Genomic DNA, 20,377 nt, shown 5'->3' with positions numbered 1-20,377 from the left:
CGAAGAAAAACCAAGCTGGACCTGGAGAACCATCAATGAACATACATAAGTGTAAAAAGTGGTTGGACCTCCTAGAGACCTTGAACCTATAGGCCGGAACCAGCAAATTATGAGCGGCGCTAAAGTCTCTGACATAAGATATAAGTGTCCATTATCTTCGACGGCCAAAAAACTTCCGGCGCCAGCAAGCGCTTCGAGCTTTTTACCGGCAACTCGTAGCGCACTTTGGCAGAGGCAAGTGAAGCTCAGCATCCTGGGCAAAGTTTACTATCTTCGCTCGCACCAGTAACACCATCATCATTCTTTAGCCAAGAAGTGCAGTTTGTCATAACCAAGGCCAAAATAGCGGTACGGTGACTCATTCAGACCAATTACCATACCCGGCAGAGACACAAGGCACACAAACCCCTAACCGGCGGCCCTTGGCAAAATGATAAAGATACCTTTCTAGCCGCATACAAAGCCATAAGCCCGTTTTCAGTAAGCTATGCGGCTCTATTGTGGGCAGTGGGGCCTACCTACTGTCTGTGGACTCACCGACAAATATGGCAAACTGTCGCTCTTCTAACCACCACTAGATGCCCCCTATTGTAATTCCAGGGCCATATGCATGCTTAGGCGGATATGGTGGAGGTAAAACGCCTCTGTCTAAGTTGTTTTTTGGGCGGTCGTAAACGAAACCAGCCAAACATAACCTAATAGGCAGTAGGCTTACCCCGCGCCATGTTAGCAGTGTTGAGGTAAACCACACACTTTTTTGGGCTGAGACGGATGAGTAAGAAGAATATCAGCCAATGCTACCCACACAACAGCAAGAGTCAATAAAGTACAAAGCCGCAACAAAATCGGGACAGAGGAAATTAAATGTTGTAATAGGACGCAGTGAACGAAGCTTCAGACTGGACAGAACATCGACCTGCGTACAGCAACGGGTTGTAGACTGAATACCGCCTGCATAGCCCGACCTGAAAGCTCCCCCAACAGGGATATCAAATTTATGTCAAGCAATCGCAGCTCGGCTTGTCAGAAAGCATATTTTTGAACTAACCGACGAGATCCATAAGCAATATTTACTGAGACGCATCCGCCCGGCAAATGCCGACATCGGAGTTTAACCACCACCCATCGCTGACGAAGATGTTCAGCTGCCTCGAGAGAGCAATTAAGGTGTGTATATTAAAGCAGGCTTATGATAAAGTAAGGGTAAGTCTACACGGTACTTGAATCGTGATCAAATTGGATCAATTGTGTCCTCTATATCAACTTTAGTTCTTTAGCTTGCTCAGGAATCGTTTAAGCCTCTGTTGCGAAATCTGCATTGGGTTGACTCCGCTAAGCGTGTATGGTTTAAAAATCTGGCTCTGCGGTGAGCTGGGGTTGGGCAAGTTGTACATAAAAAAGATGTTTATTGATTTCTCCTCTTCGCCACAGAATCTGCAGATGACTGTACTACAGAGGCCAAGCGGAAACAAGTGTTTGTTACGAGAAATGTTTGCCTATTAGTTCTTCGCATAGCGTCTTTAGGTTTCTTTTTTTAGCATGAACGCAGATTTAGCTCTTTTGCCACTGAAGCAAAGGAACTTCTTTGAGTGATGGAGTCCCTCTAGACTGACCCAATTACCAGCACGGCAGAATTGTGCCCATTTGTTGAAATATTTTTTTGTTTTATTTGGGGTGTCTGCCCCTTTCCAAGCTTGAAGGTTCACTTCTCTGGAGACTCTGTTTTAGGCGCCTAGTTTCTTGAGTGTACTGTGGCACTCTAGAAGAGTTTTTACTGAGTATATGCAGCTATCTACATAGACCTTTCGAGAATGGATTGACTTTCCGAAAATATGGAGATCTTTGTTATGGTGTGCTGCCTGTTTAATAAGATGCGGGTGATCTCAAGTATGGCAACTATTTCCGCCTGAAGTGTTGATGTTTCTTTGCTTAAAGGAAAATATATACGGATTCGCGGACCCACAATACACGCACCTGTCCCGTTGGGTGTTTCGGAACTATCCCTATACAATTTTTATGAATCGTCAACCAAGCATTTTGGATTGCTGCTCCAATCTTCATGAGTAGAAAATGTTATCCTGCATCTCTTTGTAAAGCTGAGAATCGGATCCCAGACTTTGGTTTTAGCCAAGACGTCTGCCTTCCCTTTTAGGATTTTAAGATGTCCGACAAGGTTGCCTTGTATGAACTTACTTTTCCTATGTAGCGCGAGTGCTTGTATTGCTACTTGGAACAGTATTAGATTAATTAGGGCTTCCATACCTGCAGTGGGTGTTGTTTTTATTGCCCCTGTTACAGATAGACATACAAGTCTTCAGATCTTGCAATGTTTCCTTATAGCTGTTGTTTGAGTGGTCTTTTTGCACCACACTAGTGCTCCATATAGTATTATAGGTCTGACCATCTGAGTGTATGTATACCCAGAAGGTCTTTTTAGAGCTTAAACCCCGCGAACTGCTAAGTGGTAAACATGGATTTCGTTACTCTTCCTTTAAGGAAACTACAGTCCCACTTATATTCAGTTCCGGAAAGTATAGCTTTCTTTTGCCGGTGAAAGAGAGGCTTGTAGTTTTGCTGGGTTATATGGGCAACCTCTCTCTCTTGATCCAGTGCAAGTTATATCTGGGGCGTCTTTTATCAAGTCCCTAAGGGTTCTTTCATTATCGACCTTTATTATGATGGATTTATCATCAGGATATCCTACGTTACGGTATTCTTTTGCATTAAGAACTTGAACTATATGAATACCGTCAACCACTATGGACCATATAACACTGGATAGCCGTTTACTGTAGTGATACTGAGTGGTTCGGGTCCTAGATTCGCCTTTACAGTTTTCTAGGTCACCATCTTGCTGATCTATTGGCGAATTCCACTCCCATAGATTTGAAGCTTGCCTTGTTAAAGACATCGTCTATATCCATAAATAAACACATGCAAATATCTTTTCTATGTCGTGGAGTCTAAGCGAGTATGACCTCCCTTAAGTGATGGTCCCATAGCTTTTCCAGTATCTTTAACATAAAAGATGAAAGGCTAATCGTCCTGTAAGATTTTGGACAGTCTGGGGGTTTATTTGGTAAGAAGTTTCTTGACTTTCGTCCAACCTCTTGGAACATGTTCCAGGAAATGTTAACCAGTTTTTGAAAAATCTTGTTTGTTCTTTCGGAAATGTGTGCCGGAATTATGCCGTCTGGCTCCGGAGACTTATTCATCCTTGAAAAGGGTCCCTGGATTATGGCAGCAGCTGTAATGTCCCTTAGGTCCACACAGAAGTTCTTCGAAGAATTTCGCTGATATTTCCTCAGTTATTTGTACTGTTGGATTGCCGCTACATGCGGTACATACATTTGATATGTCGTAGACGAGCTTGGAGTAAGTAGTAGGTGTTAAGCCTGCTATTTTCCGTCGAAATAACACGTTTCACGGGTATACCGCTTAGTTAAGCTTGACGACAACGATTAATGGAGTAGCCGATTTCGGCAGGCATTGGTACCAGTGCTGCAACAAAAAACAACCAAATGAAGGCCAGTTGCAAAGCCCAAGTGCTGCAACAACAACAACGAACTCCGTACTAAACAGATACAAACAAACTTTGCTTTCTTTTTAAGTTTTTGTGTGTTTTTCTTTACTCATTTTATTTACACTTTTTTTTTGTTTTTTTTTTTTATAATTTTTCATTAATTATTTAGTTTATATATTTCTTATTTCTTTTCTTGTACTTATCATGTACACGAAAGATAGCTTCAAAGAGTACAAAAAGAAGAGAGGAAAACTTAACAAAAGCATATAGTTTTTATTTTTGCTTTATTACTTTTACTATGCAAATTTTTCTTGAAATAATACACCATTTTCGCAAGGCGATAATCATAAAGATTTTTCAAATGTACTTATTTGATTGGTTTGTCATCAATTTGGGGGAGGAGGGGGGGTGTATTTAAGGATACATTGGGGAATAGGGAACAAACGAAAATAAACTAAAAAAAAAAAGACCGACAAAAAGGTAAAAAACAAAAATATTGATATTTTCAGCGTCAAAACAAAAAACATATTCAAGCAGGAAAAAACATATTAACATTTAGCACTTTGAGGATGCGCGAATGAGTAAATGTATTTTCATAAAGCGTTATATTTTAGGCGAATATATGACTACAATTTGCATATTTTCGCGGTTTTTAAAACAAAGGCCGCGCATTCAAACAGAAATTTTTTGCAAATTTTGTTTTAAAAATTCAATTGTGAGCCCTCTAAAATTTGGGACTTACGGATGATTTGAGTTTTGAGTCAAAAATTTGCACAATCAATCGCTTTATGTAAAATAAAATGGTTCCAAAACACTTTACTTTTACAATTAACCGAAATTTTAAGGTATCCTTAGTTTTGGCAAGATCTAATAGGCCATAGTTTGTCAGCCAGAAGAAACTGAAACTGTCATTTTGCGGCTATGAATTCGCATAAAATTTGTATTTTTTAATTTCAAGCTAACATTTTTTTTTTAGTTTATAAAGCATTCGATTAAGAAAATAATACGCTCTCATTTTAAGTTAATTTCTTTTTTCGCTCGAAATACAAAAGCTATTCGCGCATTCAACAAATTTACTTTGCGTTTGAGTACTTATAGTAGATAGTACTTGATTTATACATACATACATATTTCAAGTGGAATGATTCGCAAAAGGCTTTAGTGGCATGCAAAATAATCGAAATCGTCGCAATAATCCTAAATTATGCTCAAAATTTGTTTCTAATTTGCTTTCTTTTTATGTTTGTTTACTTTCCTACTCCTTTTTGTCGCTTGATACAAAAACACAACATTCAAAACAAACAAAAAAATAATATTCATAATTTAAATACCACAAAAGCACGTTTTTAACAATTTTGCCACCCGCACACAAAATCCACACCATACGCTAGTGAGAAATGAAATAAATTAAAAATATTAGGCAAATGTATGACCGCTGCTGGTTAAACATCGAAACCAGCAGACGTACGTACACTTTCTCGTTTTTTTTTTTTTGCAAGAAAATACGCTCGTGTATGAATGTCAGGTGGTTGTGGTTGTGGTTGTGGCATGGCATGACATGACATATGGTGGCGTTTAACGCAGCGATTGTTCGCATTTTTTCCGAGGGCCAGCATAAATCAATGCACACAAATGTGTACAAGTTTGTTTCACTGTGTTTATTTTTATACGCATAGCGTTTTTGTATTTCTAATTAGCTCTTGTTTTTTTCGTTTTTGTTTTCTTCATACTCGGTTTGCAACTTAAATTGTGGTATTTTATTTTGTTTTTGTTTTTGCATTTTCTTTGTTTTATTTCATTTTATTTATTAGATTTCATTTCACGCCTTTTTGCGTTCAATATCCGATAACCGCTTTTGCAGCATTACAGCAACATCCAAGACAACAACAATAACAATAGGTTTAGACAATCCGTTGTTAAAAATCTGCATGCCTTTCACACACTTTTGCCAATATTTGCTCAAAACAAATGTTGCAATTTAAATTAAATAAATATTTAATTTACAGCTGTTGCGTTTGCCAATGTTCCAGCTGCTTTGCGAAACATATACCAAACATTTCCAGTGGATTTACGCCAAATAATTAAATGGCTACAGACTTCATTAGCACACTTGCACCAACGCAAGCGTAGACAAGACATATGGAAAGCATATGGCTTTGGCTAACGTTCAGCGCTTTTTCTGCTTCTGCATTTCATCTTTTTCACATCTCTCCTCAAGTTATCTTCCAAAACAACTTTTTCTGAGAATTATTTTTTACAAAGTTCTATTTAACATATTTGCATCATTTATCAATACCTTGAGGCATTGATTTTATTGTTATTATTGTTGACTGATGTTGCTTAGCGGCATTTAAAACATAAATAATTCGCCAACTATTCCGTTTTCTATTTCCTTTCTATACTACTTTAGTACGCTTCTTCCATCAACAACACGATTTCGTCCCCTACCAAAACGTTTTCAGCACTCCCGCTTTTCATCTTTCACCGTGTCGCTCACCCGCTACCCAACATTGCTTATGCTTTTTATTGCGCCGGATGTTGTTGCATTAATATTTGAAACGGTTGAGTTTGTTGTGGATGTTGCGGCGTCGTCGAGTAGTAGTGATTCGGCATGATCTGTGTTGGATGTAAGACGGGATAGACGACCGGATACATGGGTTGTGTTTGTGGGGCGAATGTAGGCTGTGGGCCACCGCCCGCAGGAGAAGGCTGTGGTGGCGGATGGAACGTCTGATGTGGTTGGCCGGGTGAAGGCGTGGTCGATGGTGGCGTTTGCGTGATGAATTGCAACTGTTGTGGCGGTGGTTCGTACATACGCACCTGTAATTGGGGTAGAAAATGTATGGATTATTAGTGAAACTTGTAAAAAAAATAAATGAAAATATTTTATTGTATTTAAATGCGATCAATTATACTCACATTAACATAGGGCTGTGATTGGAAATGCGGCGCATGTGGCGTCTGTTGATAATGTATGAATTGTTGTATCGGCGCTGCTGCCAGCAAAGGCTGTCCCGTAGCCGTTGTAGCCGAAACGTGAGTTTGCGATGCCGCCATCGGACCTGAAGGGTATAAAAATGCGATATAAACATAAAAAACATTCGCACTACCAAATTCATTGCACACTCACCGTAATTGCCTCTACGCATTCGCGGCTGTTGGCCGGTCTGTGGATGTGTCGGCGCTTGGAATGCGGGCTGCTGTGATTGCATGACGTACATGGGCGTCTGGCTAGCCGCTTGCACATGCGTCCCAGTCGTGTAGATGCCTTGCAGCTGCACTGGAGTTTGTGGTGTATGCGGCCGCGAAGGATTCGGTGTGCTGGGGCTGCGTGGCGTAAACGGCTTTGCCGACGGATTCAGCACGTGCGCCTTCTTAACAGTCGCCGTGCCGGTGGTGGTGGTACCGCTCGTCGCAGTCGATGCTAAAGCGGTGCCCGGAGGCGTGGTCACCTTTTCACCACCGCTATTTGCCACAGCGACACTCACCGGTGCGACTGTTGTCACTGGCGTTGTATCTAATTTACTAAGCTGCTGCACCGCTTGTTGCGGCTGTTGGTGCTGTTGTGGCGGCGTGTCTACCACTGGTGGCGACGTTGGCTGCATTTGTGGTGGTTGTTGTTGTTGCGGCGGTGCCAGCTGCGGCGGCGGTACATGGTACATGCCTTGTTGTGGCACTTGCTGCTGAGGCGGCTCCTGCGCCAAAGGTGTAGGCGGCTGCGAAGGTGGCTGCTGCTGATGTTGGTGTTGTTGTTGGTGTTGTGGCGGCTGTTGTTGCTGGTGCTGTTTGGATAAATGCATCATGTTACCGCTGTCCAAATGCGGTTTCTGCTGCTGCTGATGCACGTGCTGCGTTGGCAGGTGCTGCTGCACTTGCTGTTGTGTCTGCTGCTGCTGCACCAAATGCGACGGCACATAGTGCTGTTGCTGTTGTGGTATATGCGCTTGCTGCTGCTGCGGTGGAGGGGCGTGATGCTGCCCGTGATGCTGCTGCTGCTGTACATGCTGCATATTCATGTGTGGCTGTTGTTGTTGTTGCTGCACAACAACTTGCTGTTGTTGTGGCTGCTGTTGCTGCTGTGGCGGCGATACCGAAGGCTGTGGTTGGTGTCCACCGCCTTTACCCATATTCAAGTGCTGTTGCGATTGTTGCTGTTGGTGTTGCTGCTGTTGCTGCTGTATCGGCACCTGTGATTGTTGTGGTTGTTGTGGAGGCGATGTTGATGCGCTGTTTGCCAACTGAAAATCTTGTGCAAACTGGCGCAAGTCCTGCATCTGATTGCGCATTTGTCGCTGTGGCTGTGGGGGTGGCTGATTAGGTGGGCCAGACATGACCACACCACCGCTTTGTGACTGTCCGTGTCCATGAGGACCACCACCGCCCGTTTGTAGGGGTGGTGATGTGCTATTGTTCACGACCATTGGTCCACCGACCTGCTGTTGGCCATGTGGTGGACCGTGAGTTTTGCCCATAGAGATCTACAAGTAAAAATTATTAAAAAGCGTGCCTAATTAAGACAGTAACGTGTGATCCATCTACACCTTTTATTAATTTCAATTAGACAACTTAAAACAGAACTGGATATCGGCATCTTTGTTATTACCCGAAATAGCCGTATCCTAAATTTACTTTTAAATTAATTTCATGCAAATGGTGGCCGCGACTACGCTGTAGGTGGTCCATTCGTAAGGTCCACTTTTCAGTTACTCTTTCCACCATTACACTAATTACGCGAGTAATGATGGCTTCCATATTTTGAATAATAGCTGGCTTATCGGCTTCACATTGCCCCAAAGAAAAAAAAGAAACCAGAGGTGTGATAAATAACACACTATAATTTGCTGAGGCCAAATGTTGCCGACGGGCTTCAAATTCAGCATTGCTCTGTCTACGGCAAACATTTCAATGAAATCTATATATTAATACGCTACTTAACATAAATTTTGTCCGCTTACGTTTGGCGATTGTAACCATTTTGTTTACTTCGTATTTTAAATAGAAAGTATGTAATAAAGAAACTTGGTATGATAAAGAAATAATTGATAAAAAAGTGAAGGCAAAATTTAAGATAAAGATGAAAATGAAAGCAATGAGAAAAGCTTAAGGAATTTTATTAACCTATTTTTATAAGATTGGAACAAATCCAATTATCCACTCATTGAAATTTATCGAGCAATCGAAGTTTATAATTATCGAAATTTGTCGAGTTTATCGGAATGTCTCAATTACTAAAATTAATCAATGTTTATTGAATGAGAAATTAACGATTGTTAACGATTTATAAAAATTTATTGGATTATGGAAATTTGTCAAGGTAATGGAATTTATCAAGTTATCGACTTTTATTGAATTATCATTGTTTATAGAGCTAACGAAATGTATCGATTTGTAATTTATCAAGTTCTTTCAACTTACAAAGTTATCGATAATTATTGATTTACCGAAATTTGCCGGTTTAACAACTCGAAGTTCTAGGAATTTTCAAGGTATATCGAGCTATCGAAATTTCTGTGGTTATATAATAATCAGGGGTATCACTGAATCCATTGTAGTCCGAATTCTTTTGAAATCCACGAAAATGCTATCACTGAATCCGAACAACTGCGAACGAAGCATATACTTTGAAAGCATATGTTCGTAGCAAATCGGATTCAGTGATCGGAATTTTGTAGATTTCGCGAAAATTGAACGACGATGGATTTAGCGATAGCGCAGAATATCGAGTTTTTACAGTTTATCGGTTTATCCAATTCTATCGAGTTACCAGAGTATAACGAGGTATCGAAATTAGTCTCGATAGATATGAAAATTTATGGAGCTATCAAAATCAGTCGAGTTATCGAAATTTACATATATACATAGTTATCCAAAGTTTATCGAGTTACCAACATATCGATTTATATCGAGATATGTCAATCTCTGAGTTATCGAAATTTATAGAGTTCTCGAAACGCACTCTTATAAACCGATAATAACGTTTCAGTTTCAAGGAGATTTTCCGGTAAGTAAGTTTGTACATTATATGTAAATTAAGGACGTGCTTAGTTTGAAGAAATTTCAAGGATCTCAAAAACTAAAAAACGGTCGAAATTCGAAAGAAACATTCAGAGATTGCTTTTTCGGGAGTGTTAAAAAACTTACGACATCTAGTTCTGTTTTAAGTGCATAATTTAAAATTAAAAAAAGGCCTAGATGGATGACCCTAGATAACATCAAAAACACTTGCCTGATTCTGTGAGTCATTGTAATTCAACGAAGAGTTTGATTGACCACCTTGGTACTGGCGCATACCACGCTGCGGCATCGGTTTTCCTGGATTCGCATTAGAGTCGCCATTTATCTTTGACGGTCCGCCCATATGTGATTGATTGCGATATTGATTTGACCTGCAATGTGGAAAACGCTAACTTAAGCGTGCATTAAAATGAAACGGTGATGCCGTACCCATGCATGATTTGCGAATAGTTTTGATACGACGACTGATTTTGCATCGACATCGGCTGGTAATTGCCACCTTTGCCTCCACTTGACTGATTGCCACTGCTGCCTTGCGTCATATTTCCACTGCTACTGCCCACACCTGACGATGTGTTGGAATTGTTTGTGGTTGACGTATTTCGCATCATTTGCTTGCCCTGTGGCACCGTTTTGCGTTTCATCATCGAACCACCGCCATACTTGTTGCCACCGTCCGATCCACTGCTCAAGCCAGTGTTTGATGCCAACGGCGGCGCTGTCGTACTCTTATTGCCACCTGCCATACCGCCAGCAGCCGGCTGAGTTGAGTTAGTTTGCTGCAGCTGCTGCTGTTGTTGACCTATATTTGACGATGTTGGTGGCGGCGCATTCATAATGCGTTCGCTACCCATCATATCGCCACCAACGACACTGCTGTTACCGCCAGCACTACGTTCTACATGGGAGCGTTGTGTGGGGCCATTGCCGCTAGTTTGGGACGACACCGCTGCCGTTGACGAAGTTGTTATTGTATTTGTTGATGCCATGGCAACAGGCGGTGGCGGTCCGGTGATGCTACGCGTCGGTTTAGTAATATAACGCTCCGCCATGACTTCCCGTGGCTCATAGGCGCCACCACTATTAACTCCACCACCACCACGTTTACTGCGTTCACGATCATCACGCTCTCGATCTCGTTCCCGATCTCGCTGTTCCCGTTCACGCTCACGCTCGCGATCCCGTTCTCGTTCTCGCTCCCGCTCTCGATCACGTTCACGTTCTTTTTCCCGCTCAAGTTCGCGATCTCGTTCGCGCTCTCGTTCACGCTCTAGCTCACGTTCGCGTTCTAGTTCACGTTCGCGCTCCACCTCGCTGCCGGGACGTTCGACAGCAGCATAAAGAGTTTCCTCATCCCCATTCTCTAAATCAACACGCTCACGATAAATAGGATTACTTTCGATTTCAGCAGCCAATTTCTCTGCTTTCGCTTCTGCCTCCTTGAACTCATCAGAGTCGACCTTATCAAGCTGCACCGTGTAAGTTGACAAGGAGTCGTCAAATGTAGACTGAACGCCAAAGACATGCTCATTCTGGCGGAACATATCATTGGGATCCCAACCATTAGACGCGCCATCCAATTCTATATCAACATCGCCATTCATGCCAGACGCATCCCAAGGCTCCAACTCTTTCTCCTCGAATCGTATGCCTGACATTGGAAAGAAAACTCATATACTACCACTCATTAAAACTACTATATTCAATTATATTACCATTGAACTTTTCTGATATGGCGCCATCCGTAGCGAATGTTTTTGTTGTGGCATATCGTGAATCAAAATCTTTCGCTGAAATGCTCACTACAGTGTCACAGGGGAAAATCATGTGATTCGGCACATGTTTACCCTCATCTTCATTTTTATTAGTTTTAATACATAAAGGCAGCTCGAGTGCCACATCAAAACTAGGCGAGAATGTGTGAAAGACGCCCTCGTAAATATTACCCGAACGCAGACGCACCTGTACAAGGCTGCCCACTAACGCTGTGGCGGCATGTATGAAATGCGTATTTTTATAGACGCCTTGCGCTTGTGTCCGCCCTTTGTTGGACTGCTGTTGGTGTTGGTGTTGGTGTTGTTGCTGCCGATTGTCGGTCACATATCTGGAACAGGAAGAGGCAATTATAAACTTTGGTGAAGTTATAATGAAACACTAACTGTCTAACACTTTTTTCTAAAGGTTATGTTTTTATGACTCTATGCATAACCCGACAGACCCAGATTTTCATTTGCCTGTTCCAGATACAACAGCATTGACAAAATTTGTTGGACATTTTCTATGTTTTACAATAACAATGCGAATCCTTGTGGAAAATATTATCATACTGCTGGGAAGCTAAAATCGTTTTTCGCTCATAAAATGCAAACTCTAATAAGTACATTTTATTATATACTTTCACGTAGTACTTACAAGACACGACATCTACATATACAAAGACCTGGCTATACTAGATAAAATCTTTGGGGAATATAAGCCTAACCAACTGAGGTTATCCGATGAGGACACGTTCCCACGACAGTCGGGTCTACGTAACCGGAACGACCCAGATTTATATTTGGCCAAGGACTGTCACTCCAGCAACACTCCCCAAAAACTCTTTGGGGAATTTATATGCTGCTACAACAACAACATCCGATAAGGAAAGGTAAATATCTGTGAAATTTAATTATTATGAAAGCATTTAGAATTAACCAGCGGTTATTAAATGACCTGAAATTAAACTAAAAACTAGAAAGTAAAAACGGGCACACTCCCTATATTGTAATTTTTTACCTATGCAGTTAACTGTGCCCCTTATGGCTCTAGTTATTCATTTACTTCTATTCAAGTCATTTTAACACTTATTTCCATATGCTTTGGCATCTTAAGGTTAAGCTTTCTGCAAAACTTGACCAACACAGACACCTAACCTAAAACACTGAAATATGTAATCAAATAATACTTGCCAATCATTGTACACATTAGCAAATACGTTGCAAAAATAATAATAAAAGTCAACGCACTTTCTAATTCATTGACGTGACTTTTTGCCTATATGTACCTATTTAGTGTTCGGCTGTGTGTCCACAATAATAAGCTTTACGCGTAAAACCGCGACAGTGGCTACGCAATCGAAGAATTTCGTAAACAACATGCAGGAAATCAAGAATTCGTTCGCTTCATCTTTTCTCTCGGCGGTTTATTGAATTTTTTTAATTACCAACAACACAGCGGCATATTTGGTCAAAGCCAATGACCTCGCCGTTTGGCAATTCAAAATAAGATGAAAAAATTATGGCATTCGCCAGAAATGGGTAGGTCGATTGGATGCTAACTTGCATGCCGCTGTGCTGAAGTCCCGCGTACGGTATTTACATTTGCAGAATTATGAATCACATGATAAAGCCATGACATATCTTTACCGTCACAGAGCTGGGTCCATTTAAATATACATTTAAGCATTTTCTGTGATTTTTTTTTATTGATTTATGATATTCCACAACCTATCAAATGGCAATGGAATGTAAACAACTATGCATTACATACGTATGTCCGTCCCATGGCTGTGATGAAGAGCACATGGCTACCCGGAACTCTTAACTGTTATATAAGTTGCATTCACTGCCGTTAATATTTAAGGGTATGGATAATAAATAATAAATACATATAGTAACCAATTACCTTGATACGCCACCGGGGCGGTTCTTGCGTTTATTGCTGTTGGTATTCATGTTGTTCGTTGTGCTGCTACTATCGACTGCACAACAATTAGTGGACAAGTGGCACTTTCGCTCGCGCCCCTTTTAGTTGCTCCGCGCTGTCAATTCTTGCTCCACTGCTGTTTCTTCTGCCTTGGTCGATTCGATCCACAACGATGATGCGTACTATGATGGATCCGCGCAGCGCTTTGCGAGCACGCTTTCAATCTTTTTACGTATATACGTATTTTACAACTTCCACAGGAGTTGCTTTAAGCTTTAATTAGTTGATTTAACGAATCTTAAAAAAAAGGAGTTCCGATTTCCGTATGCCAAAAACACAAAGTCAAAGAAACGTTGCACACTTCGGCACTTTGGTTTTTTATGCAATTACAATGCTTTCCACATGCACACACGATGCTGCCGTAATCGCGTTAAAATTTAGCTTTCGTTTTTGCGTTTGTGTAAATTATATATGAATATTTTTACGCTCGTACTAACGCACAATAAGCTTACAATTTCTTTTCACAGTGAAGTTAACTTTTTTACTTCTGCAATACGCTTCGTTTAAAATGCGTTTATACTTCGGCCAATTTACTGCACGACGAGGCACGAACGTCAATTTGACAACAACTGTCAAAATTTCGCTGAATTCTGGAATGCACTACCGGAATACATTGGAATGGACTACCGGAAGTAAAGGGTGCTAAACACGGGTTCTCACCCTGTACCTAAGGCAGAGAACGTATATAAAACAGAGAACGTATATAAATGAGAAGGCGCATTTCCAGCGACCGTTTTTGTTCTTCAGGAATTTTGAGCTGTCGTCGAGAAAGTATACCAATCGTCGACAAAATGCCGGCTGCCACCATGGCAAAGATTTTCAATTCCTCCACACTTCCCCGAAATTTACCATAGTGAAAATCAAAATGCAAATTAAAAACGAAAATGAAAAGAGAAACAAAAAACTGATCAGCACTAGGCAGAGGGGATGCGAGTTGATTTGTCATTTTGTATGAAGAACCAAGAACGTAAATCTAAAGATTTTAATTATTTGAACACATATAATTTATCCGATTGTGTTCTTGTTGGGTTACCTCGCTCAGAGACATCTGCTGCCGATATTGTATGAACACTCACTTTCCCACGGCAGATGTCGCAAAAGATGCGCCCGCCATTGTGGTAGTCATTTGACAATCAGCTGATTTGCCGGCACTGTTTTTTAACCTTCTTCAAAGCATATTTTGATAAATTCTTTTTGTTAAAATCGACGACTTCAGTAAACAATGTTGACTCAAAGTGCACGTTCGGTAAGATAATAATATTTATGTTTTCCTACAATGTTATTTAGTACCATGAATTCTATTTGCTTACAGTTAATTTCCCCAATCCGCATGGCTTTGGCACATGCAGCACGTTGTGCCGCAACAGAGGCTCCGCAGCGCGTAGAAAAAAGTATGTCTACTAACTAAAATTCATAATCCACTTATGGTAAATGTATATCCATTAATACAGCTGTTAACAATGTCACCATTCTCGGCCGAGCTGGCGCTGATCCGCAAATGCGGGGTTCCGTAGAGCACCCGGTTGTAATGTTTTCTGTGGCGACGCATGCTAATTACAGGTAACATATTAACATCTAAATGCTGTTGCTGCAGAGTACCAAAGCCGTTTTCTAAATTTATAAAGCTTTCTATTAATCTATGTGGATACAATTTAGGGCCTAGGCTCCGTGGTACTTGCGGCCGCAGCTATAGTGTTAAAAATTGCTTTTTACCCACTTTTTACGCGTTCTACAGGTACGAAAATGGTGATTGGGCACAACGTACCGAATGGCATCGCGTAGTGGTTTTCAAACCAGCTTTACGTGATACCGTCATGCAGCATCTGAAAAAAGGTCAACGTACAATGGTGCAAGGAAAAATCACCTATGGTGAAATTACCGACCAGTCAGGCAATCAAAAGACTACCACTAGCATAATAGCTGATGATGTAATTTTCTTCCGAACTGAGGCGTGATTATATTTTTGTGTAGATAAGTTACATATTTTTAAGCGTTTCATACACTATTCTTATGTAACTATAACACATTCTAAGCTTAATCTTGTAAAGTTTTAATAACTAAATAATTTCAATTAGTATATAGGAATCACCGCAATTAACCATTTTCTCGACACATTGTTGTGAGAAGTAAATGATTTACTACATTCATTTTTAAAATTCAGTTATTTTAATTCTCACAGAAAATGCATTATTTGTTAAGTTCGAAAGTGAATTGAAATTTGCAAATTACCAAAAATGTGTAAACAATATACATACTTGAGTACAAAAAATTTGTTATGCACTTGAAAGGATTATATTCGAATTTTAAACTCGCATATTGCTGAGGCACCCACCAATTGCTTTGCTAAAGTTCGGCGGCGCAGATTGTTATCGGTTCTGTCGTCAGGCGGCAAGATGTCCTGCAAATTAAAATACATTTGTGATACATCTAGTGAGTATTTAAAACGATATTAGAATTAATTGTGCTAGACCAGTTGCGATACAATATTAAAATTCTTACTAAAATAGTTCGTATAATTAAGATGCGTCTTTATTAATATCACAATTTTGGAAAATATTTCTCCACTCACGCATCGCCAACTGAAACATCCCATCGACCGCATTCAACTTATCCACTAAACGATCCAGATTCTTTTCAGTCTGTTTCAAAGTCGAAACATGACAATCCAGAATACTGCTTATCTAAAGCGTAAAGATTTCATCATTGGCCATTTGGGCATTAAAAGAATATGCATCGAAAAACTCGTGACGTACTGTATGATACGGATTACTGATTTGCTCCATATATGGCTCCAGTTCATGTATCTCGTTCATTAGCGTATTCATTTGGTTGATGGTGCGATCGGTGTCCTGCAACAGATTCAACATATTGTGTTGTTGATGCTGCTGACAAACGAGTGGACAACCGCAGGTGATGCCAGCTGGTGTCAATGGTCGCTTTGCATAGTCCTCCAGGGCTTTGATATTGCTCTCAAGCATTTTTATACTCGCGCCATTCATTTGCACTTCCTGCTCCGTGGCGGCTACTTTTTGTTTAAGCGTCTGCATTATTTCATGAATGCCATTGAGCTGCAGAAGAGTGGAGAAGTGTGTGCGTGTTATTGCCTATTTCCACCAAAGGCTTAACTGCAGTTAAGAGCTCAGAAAAGTGAAAATAATTCCAACGTGGGGTGATCGGAAAGGTTTTGCTTTTTTCCTTTCGTTTGCTTCTACTAAATAAGTAGTTGTAATATCCGTTTTTCAAGCGGCATAAACTGCAGTTAAGGCTTGGTGGAAATCAACTATTAGAATGTAGAGTAAAAAAAACTGATTCTGCTTTATTTACTTTATTTTCATTCTGTAACACTTGCAGCTGTTGTTCTTGTACCGCTTCACTTTTTGTTAGAAAATCTGATTCCAGCGATTCAGTCTCACTGGCGAGCCAGTGAATGAGCATTTCTAGATGACTGAAACGCATGGGCTCCAACGCTTCGGAATTTAGACGCTTAGAAATTACACCGCAGAATTTTGACATCTTTGTTTGTTTTACAATTTTTTAGCGATAGAAAATAATTTTTTACAAATTTTTTTCATTAACGTTTTTTTATTGTATGTACGTTTTGATCGATAATGTACTAAAAATTTGTTGAAGCAGATTCTTGGGGGCTTCCTAGTAAGAAAATTACACACCTTCACATCCAAATTACAGTAGGTAATATTTTTGAAGGTACGGTCTGCTTAATAAGTTCGAATGTGGGCCACTGTCTTTTTAAATCACTTGAGGCCACTTTAACTTATATTACTGCGTTTGTTTTGAACAGCTGGCTGACATTTGATTGGCTAATCTTAGTTTAAAACAGCCAGCTCGATCTTTTAAACAAAGTTAAAACACAGCCGCACACCGAAAAACTTGCCCATATTGTTCTGGATCAAATGATGGACTATTGCAATTTGATTTTTTGATGGCCTAGTGAAGAAACGTGGCTGAAAAGGCGTTAAACGCTTTGAATGCAGCCTTTCGCTTTAAAAGTTGGACATTCCCCGACAGCCGGCTTTTCCCTTCCAATCTGGGGGTAGACCCTGCCGTAGGTTTGCACCCTTCTGAGTTGTACCTGCATAAAAACTCCCCAAAGAGCTTTTGCGGAAGCATCTGCAGTGACAGGTCTTGGCACACAACCGCTGTTTTCAATAAGGTACAGAGCCGCAACAGCAAGGCATCTATGAACTGACGGACGAAGTCCAGAGGTTCATAAAATAACCTCTGGACCGACAGTTTACCGACAGGCCTTGAACGGCATTCACAGAGAGTCAGTCTCGAGTTATGTAGACTCTCGACTTGTGAATGCCGTTCCGGGCACACAACCACCAGACGTGGACGAGACAGAGCTTCGCCTGCCTCTGGAGACTCGAACCACAATAGCCCAATTTCGCTTTTGCCGCTGTAGCAGGATGAATTCGTAGCTGAGCAGAACAAATGCAGATGTCCCAAATGAATGCCCGGCATGCGGAGAGGCGCCCCATGACTCAACGCTTCTCTTCGCATGCCCACTGAACCACACCCGACTAACGCCTCTGTCCTTATGGACAGGCCCCATCGAGGCTGCACGTTTCCTGGGTCTTACGATTGTAGAGCTTGACGACTACGATTGAGGGACTAGCCTATCTGGGCGGGGTTGTTGTAGCCGCTACAAAAACAACGTATCGATTAGCGAGTAACGGCATTCATAGAATCTCGACCTATGAATACCATAAATGCAACTCAATCACCACCTAATGCAGATTCTGAGCTTCCACTGTATCGAAAACCCGCGCAGTCAGGATATTGTAGCCGTCTCACCAGCTACCTGTCCGGATTCGACCTCGATATCCGCAACGAGTGTGCGGCATTTAGAGTCTCCCCCCACGACATTTACCACCTCCTCACATGTCAGCTCAATACCACTCAGTTAACACCCCTCTCCCTTTGGTCCGAGCCCGTCGAAATAGCGTGTTTCTTGGGCCTACCGTAAGTTAAGCTTGGCGACAACGATATATGGACAAACTGAGCCAAGCGGGTCTTAGTAGTTCCGCTACAACAACAATAGTCCTTGGGCCGTTGCGGTAACGTAGACTCGACTGTCGTGGGAACGAAGCCCTTTTTAGTATTGTCGGTCGCAAATTCTGCTTTCCCCAGTATTGGACTTGCGTCAGCATGGTTTTCACACCACCAATGCTATAATTCGTGGTCTGAACCGTAATCACCCTTGCGAGAGAATCGTTTTAGTACCTTTGGATCTGTTGAAAGGTTTCCCATTCTGTTTAGCACCAATAGACCGCAAGAAAACTTTTACGGCTTCTTTTTTCCAATCAAAAGTAAACGGCTAGCTCTTCGAACTGGCTCTCTTCTTAGAATTCGAACCAGATTTACTGTGACAGGGAAACTGCGTTTTTTTATGACTTTACAGAATCGTAACGTTCAGAAGACGAAATTGGGATTCATAAAATGCACAGCCAAACTAAGTAGGATACAAATTATCCGAAAGCATCCTAAGGCCGCACCCTCACCCAGATGCTGTTTCGTCTTTACATTACCAAACTCCCTCCGCCGCAAATTTTATATGTGGGCGGTGCTTTCGAACAGGGTACGAAAATAAACTGTACAAAACAATTCCCATTTACTCATCGATCATCATATCATTTGTGGTTTTGTACAGTTTTGTAAATAGTCAGAAACAAATTGTAAGATTCACTGTCATTTTCCCCAACGAGAAACGTTTGCTTTTCGTTTGTGACAATTGTACCATAGGGTACGTTTTATATGTATGCAAAAGTTTCAATTACGTGAGAAATAATTTTTTCTGTAAATTTTCATATCCAATTCAATTAAAAAATATTTTTATTTTTTTTATTCATTGCAGCCATTCGTTTTGTATTTGTTTATTGCATATATGTGCATACATAAATATATTTTCCCTGCACGATTCATTTCGTTTGTTGTTTCGTCTGTAACTACTAAACTACTGTAGTGTACTATCGCCAAAGTGAACTCAGCCGTTTTGTTTCGTATTGTACCGAACTGTTAAAGTAATAAACGAAACGAAATAGTAACGTACAATATAGTTTATTTTCGTACACTGCTTTCGAAGCATTTCCTCTGCATCGTAAGTAATCGAAAGTAAACACTTAAGAAGGGACTCGTTCAACTGGATGGACGAAGTCAAGTCGTACGCTCCCCTCGGTGCAGTGCGAATCAGCCTGAGCATGCGACACGGTAGGGTCGCCCATCAACAAAGACGAAGTAGAATTACAGCGAGGGATTCGGTGCCCCTTCGCTGAACCGATGTCGCGCTTGTGCAGCCACCTCAATAGTTATTTCTTCAATTAGTCCAGCAAGCGGTTAGTGGCAACACGACACCACTCAACTCTTTGTAGAAAGCCCATTCAACTCGACGATCCGGATACACGGAGTCTTGTGAACAGCGTTCAACGACGGAGCACGGCTCTTACGCAAAAACTGATAGGATCTCTAGGTGGTCTCTTTTTAAGTCCGCGTGGAGTTTCTCCAGCTTTGTCTATTTGTTGAATAGAGTGGTCGTTGGTGGCGCTAGGAGGTGATTAGGCTTCAGTATCTGCAGTTCATCACTTAAAGATGGTTGACTGATATCGCTCACATCCATTCCTTAGTTTTTGTTGGATGAGAAATATATACGTTCATATTCACATTTTGTATGCGTGTAGCCTAACCACCGTGACTGCTAATTTAGGGTTCAGTAGGAGTAATATTAGTTATGGAAACGTTGCTCAATAGGAATATATTTAAATAAAAAAGCATTCGATGCGCACACTTAATGACGCTTACTACCGATATAGATATGACTAGACTTACAAATCGCACTTTGTAATGAAATCTACATACTTATGTTTGCACGAACATGTCTATTCTTGTTTAAAAAGAATGCATATTTATTAATACCCACTAGTAAATTTGAAATTAGCATTTGGGTCATTCCATTGTAACCGGTGTGATGTATTTTTTTGTTTTTCAGAAAATTGTTACTACAGAAGCCATGGAGCGATACTCAGTTGAACAAAGCGTAAAAGTGATCCAAATGTTTTATAAAAATAGTCGTTCTGCCAG

The 20,377-nt window shown here is 40.9% G+C and overlaps 2 protein-coding genes and 1 pseudogene across 2 annotated transcripts; 1 reads left to right on the top strand and 2 right to left on the bottom strand.

Moving 5' to 3' along the window:
- Positions 1-5,199: 5,199 nt before the first annotated feature.
- LOC118738753 (ataxin-2 homolog) lies at positions 5,200-13,836 on the bottom strand. The gene is made up of 7 exons (XM_036469710.1): positions 13,202-13,836; positions 11,254-11,642; positions 9,968-11,189; positions 9,750-9,909; positions 6,654-8,001; positions 6,443-6,585; positions 5,200-6,343 (listed from the first exon to the last, which is right to left on the bottom strand). The coding sequence occupies exons 1-7, from the start codon at positions 13,249-13,251 to the stop codon at positions 6,047-6,049; spliced, it is 3,609 nt and encodes a 1,202-aa protein (XP_036325603.1). The 5' UTR covers positions 13,252-13,836; the 3' UTR covers positions 5,200-6,046.
- A 576-nt stretch (positions 13,837-14,412) lies between these two features.
- Positions 14,413-15,363, top strand: LOC118738750 (single-stranded DNA-binding protein, mitochondrial-like). The gene is made up of 4 exons (XM_036469698.1): positions 14,413-14,528; positions 14,595-14,673; positions 14,734-14,842; positions 15,018-15,363. The coding sequence occupies exons 1-4, from the start codon at positions 14,505-14,507 to the stop codon at positions 15,235-15,237; spliced, it is 432 nt and encodes a 143-aa protein (XP_036325591.1). The 5' UTR covers positions 14,413-14,504; the 3' UTR covers positions 15,238-15,363.
- Positions 15,364-15,648: 285 nt separating this feature from the next.
- LOC118752433 lies at positions 15,649-17,348 on the bottom strand (annotated as a pseudogene).
- Positions 17,349-20,377: the final 3,029 nt, after the last annotated feature.

Source organism: Rhagoletis pomonella, unplaced genomic scaffold (genome assembly GCF_013731165.1).
Source record: "Rhagoletis pomonella isolate Grant_MI unplaced genomic scaffold, Rhpom_1.0 Rhpom_scaffold_00001, whole genome shotgun sequence".
NCBI lineage: Eukaryota > Metazoa > Arthropoda > Insecta > Diptera > Tephritidae > Rhagoletis > Rhagoletis pomonella.
Note: the sequence above shows the minus strand (reverse complement) of the source record. Positions and strands in the feature narration are given on the sequence as shown.

Bases quoted from the DNA above. Each gene is read 5' to 3' on its own strand.
- LOC118738753 (XM_036469710.1), bottom strand. From the start codon at position 13,251: ATGAATACCAACAGCAATAAACGCAAGAACCGCCCCGGTGGCGTATCA. The intron at 11,190-11,253 runs GTAATATAATTG...TTCCAATGTCAG, and splicing joins CATATCAGAAAAGTTCAATG to GCATACGATTCGAGGAGAAA. The intron at 6,344-6,442 runs GTGAGTATAATT...CCCCAATTACAG, and splicing joins AATCACAGCCCTATGTTAAT to GTGCGTATGTACGAACCACC.
- LOC118738750 (XM_036469698.1), top strand. From the start codon at position 14,505: ATGTTGACTCAAAGTGCACGTTCG. The intron at 14,674-14,733 runs GTATGTCTACTA...CCATTAATACAG, and splicing joins TCCGCAGCGCGTAGAAAAAA to CTGTTAACAATGTCACCATT. The intron at 14,843-15,017 runs GTAACATATTAA...CGCGTTCTACAG, and splicing joins GCGACGCATGCTAATTACAG to GTACGAAAATGGTGATTGGG.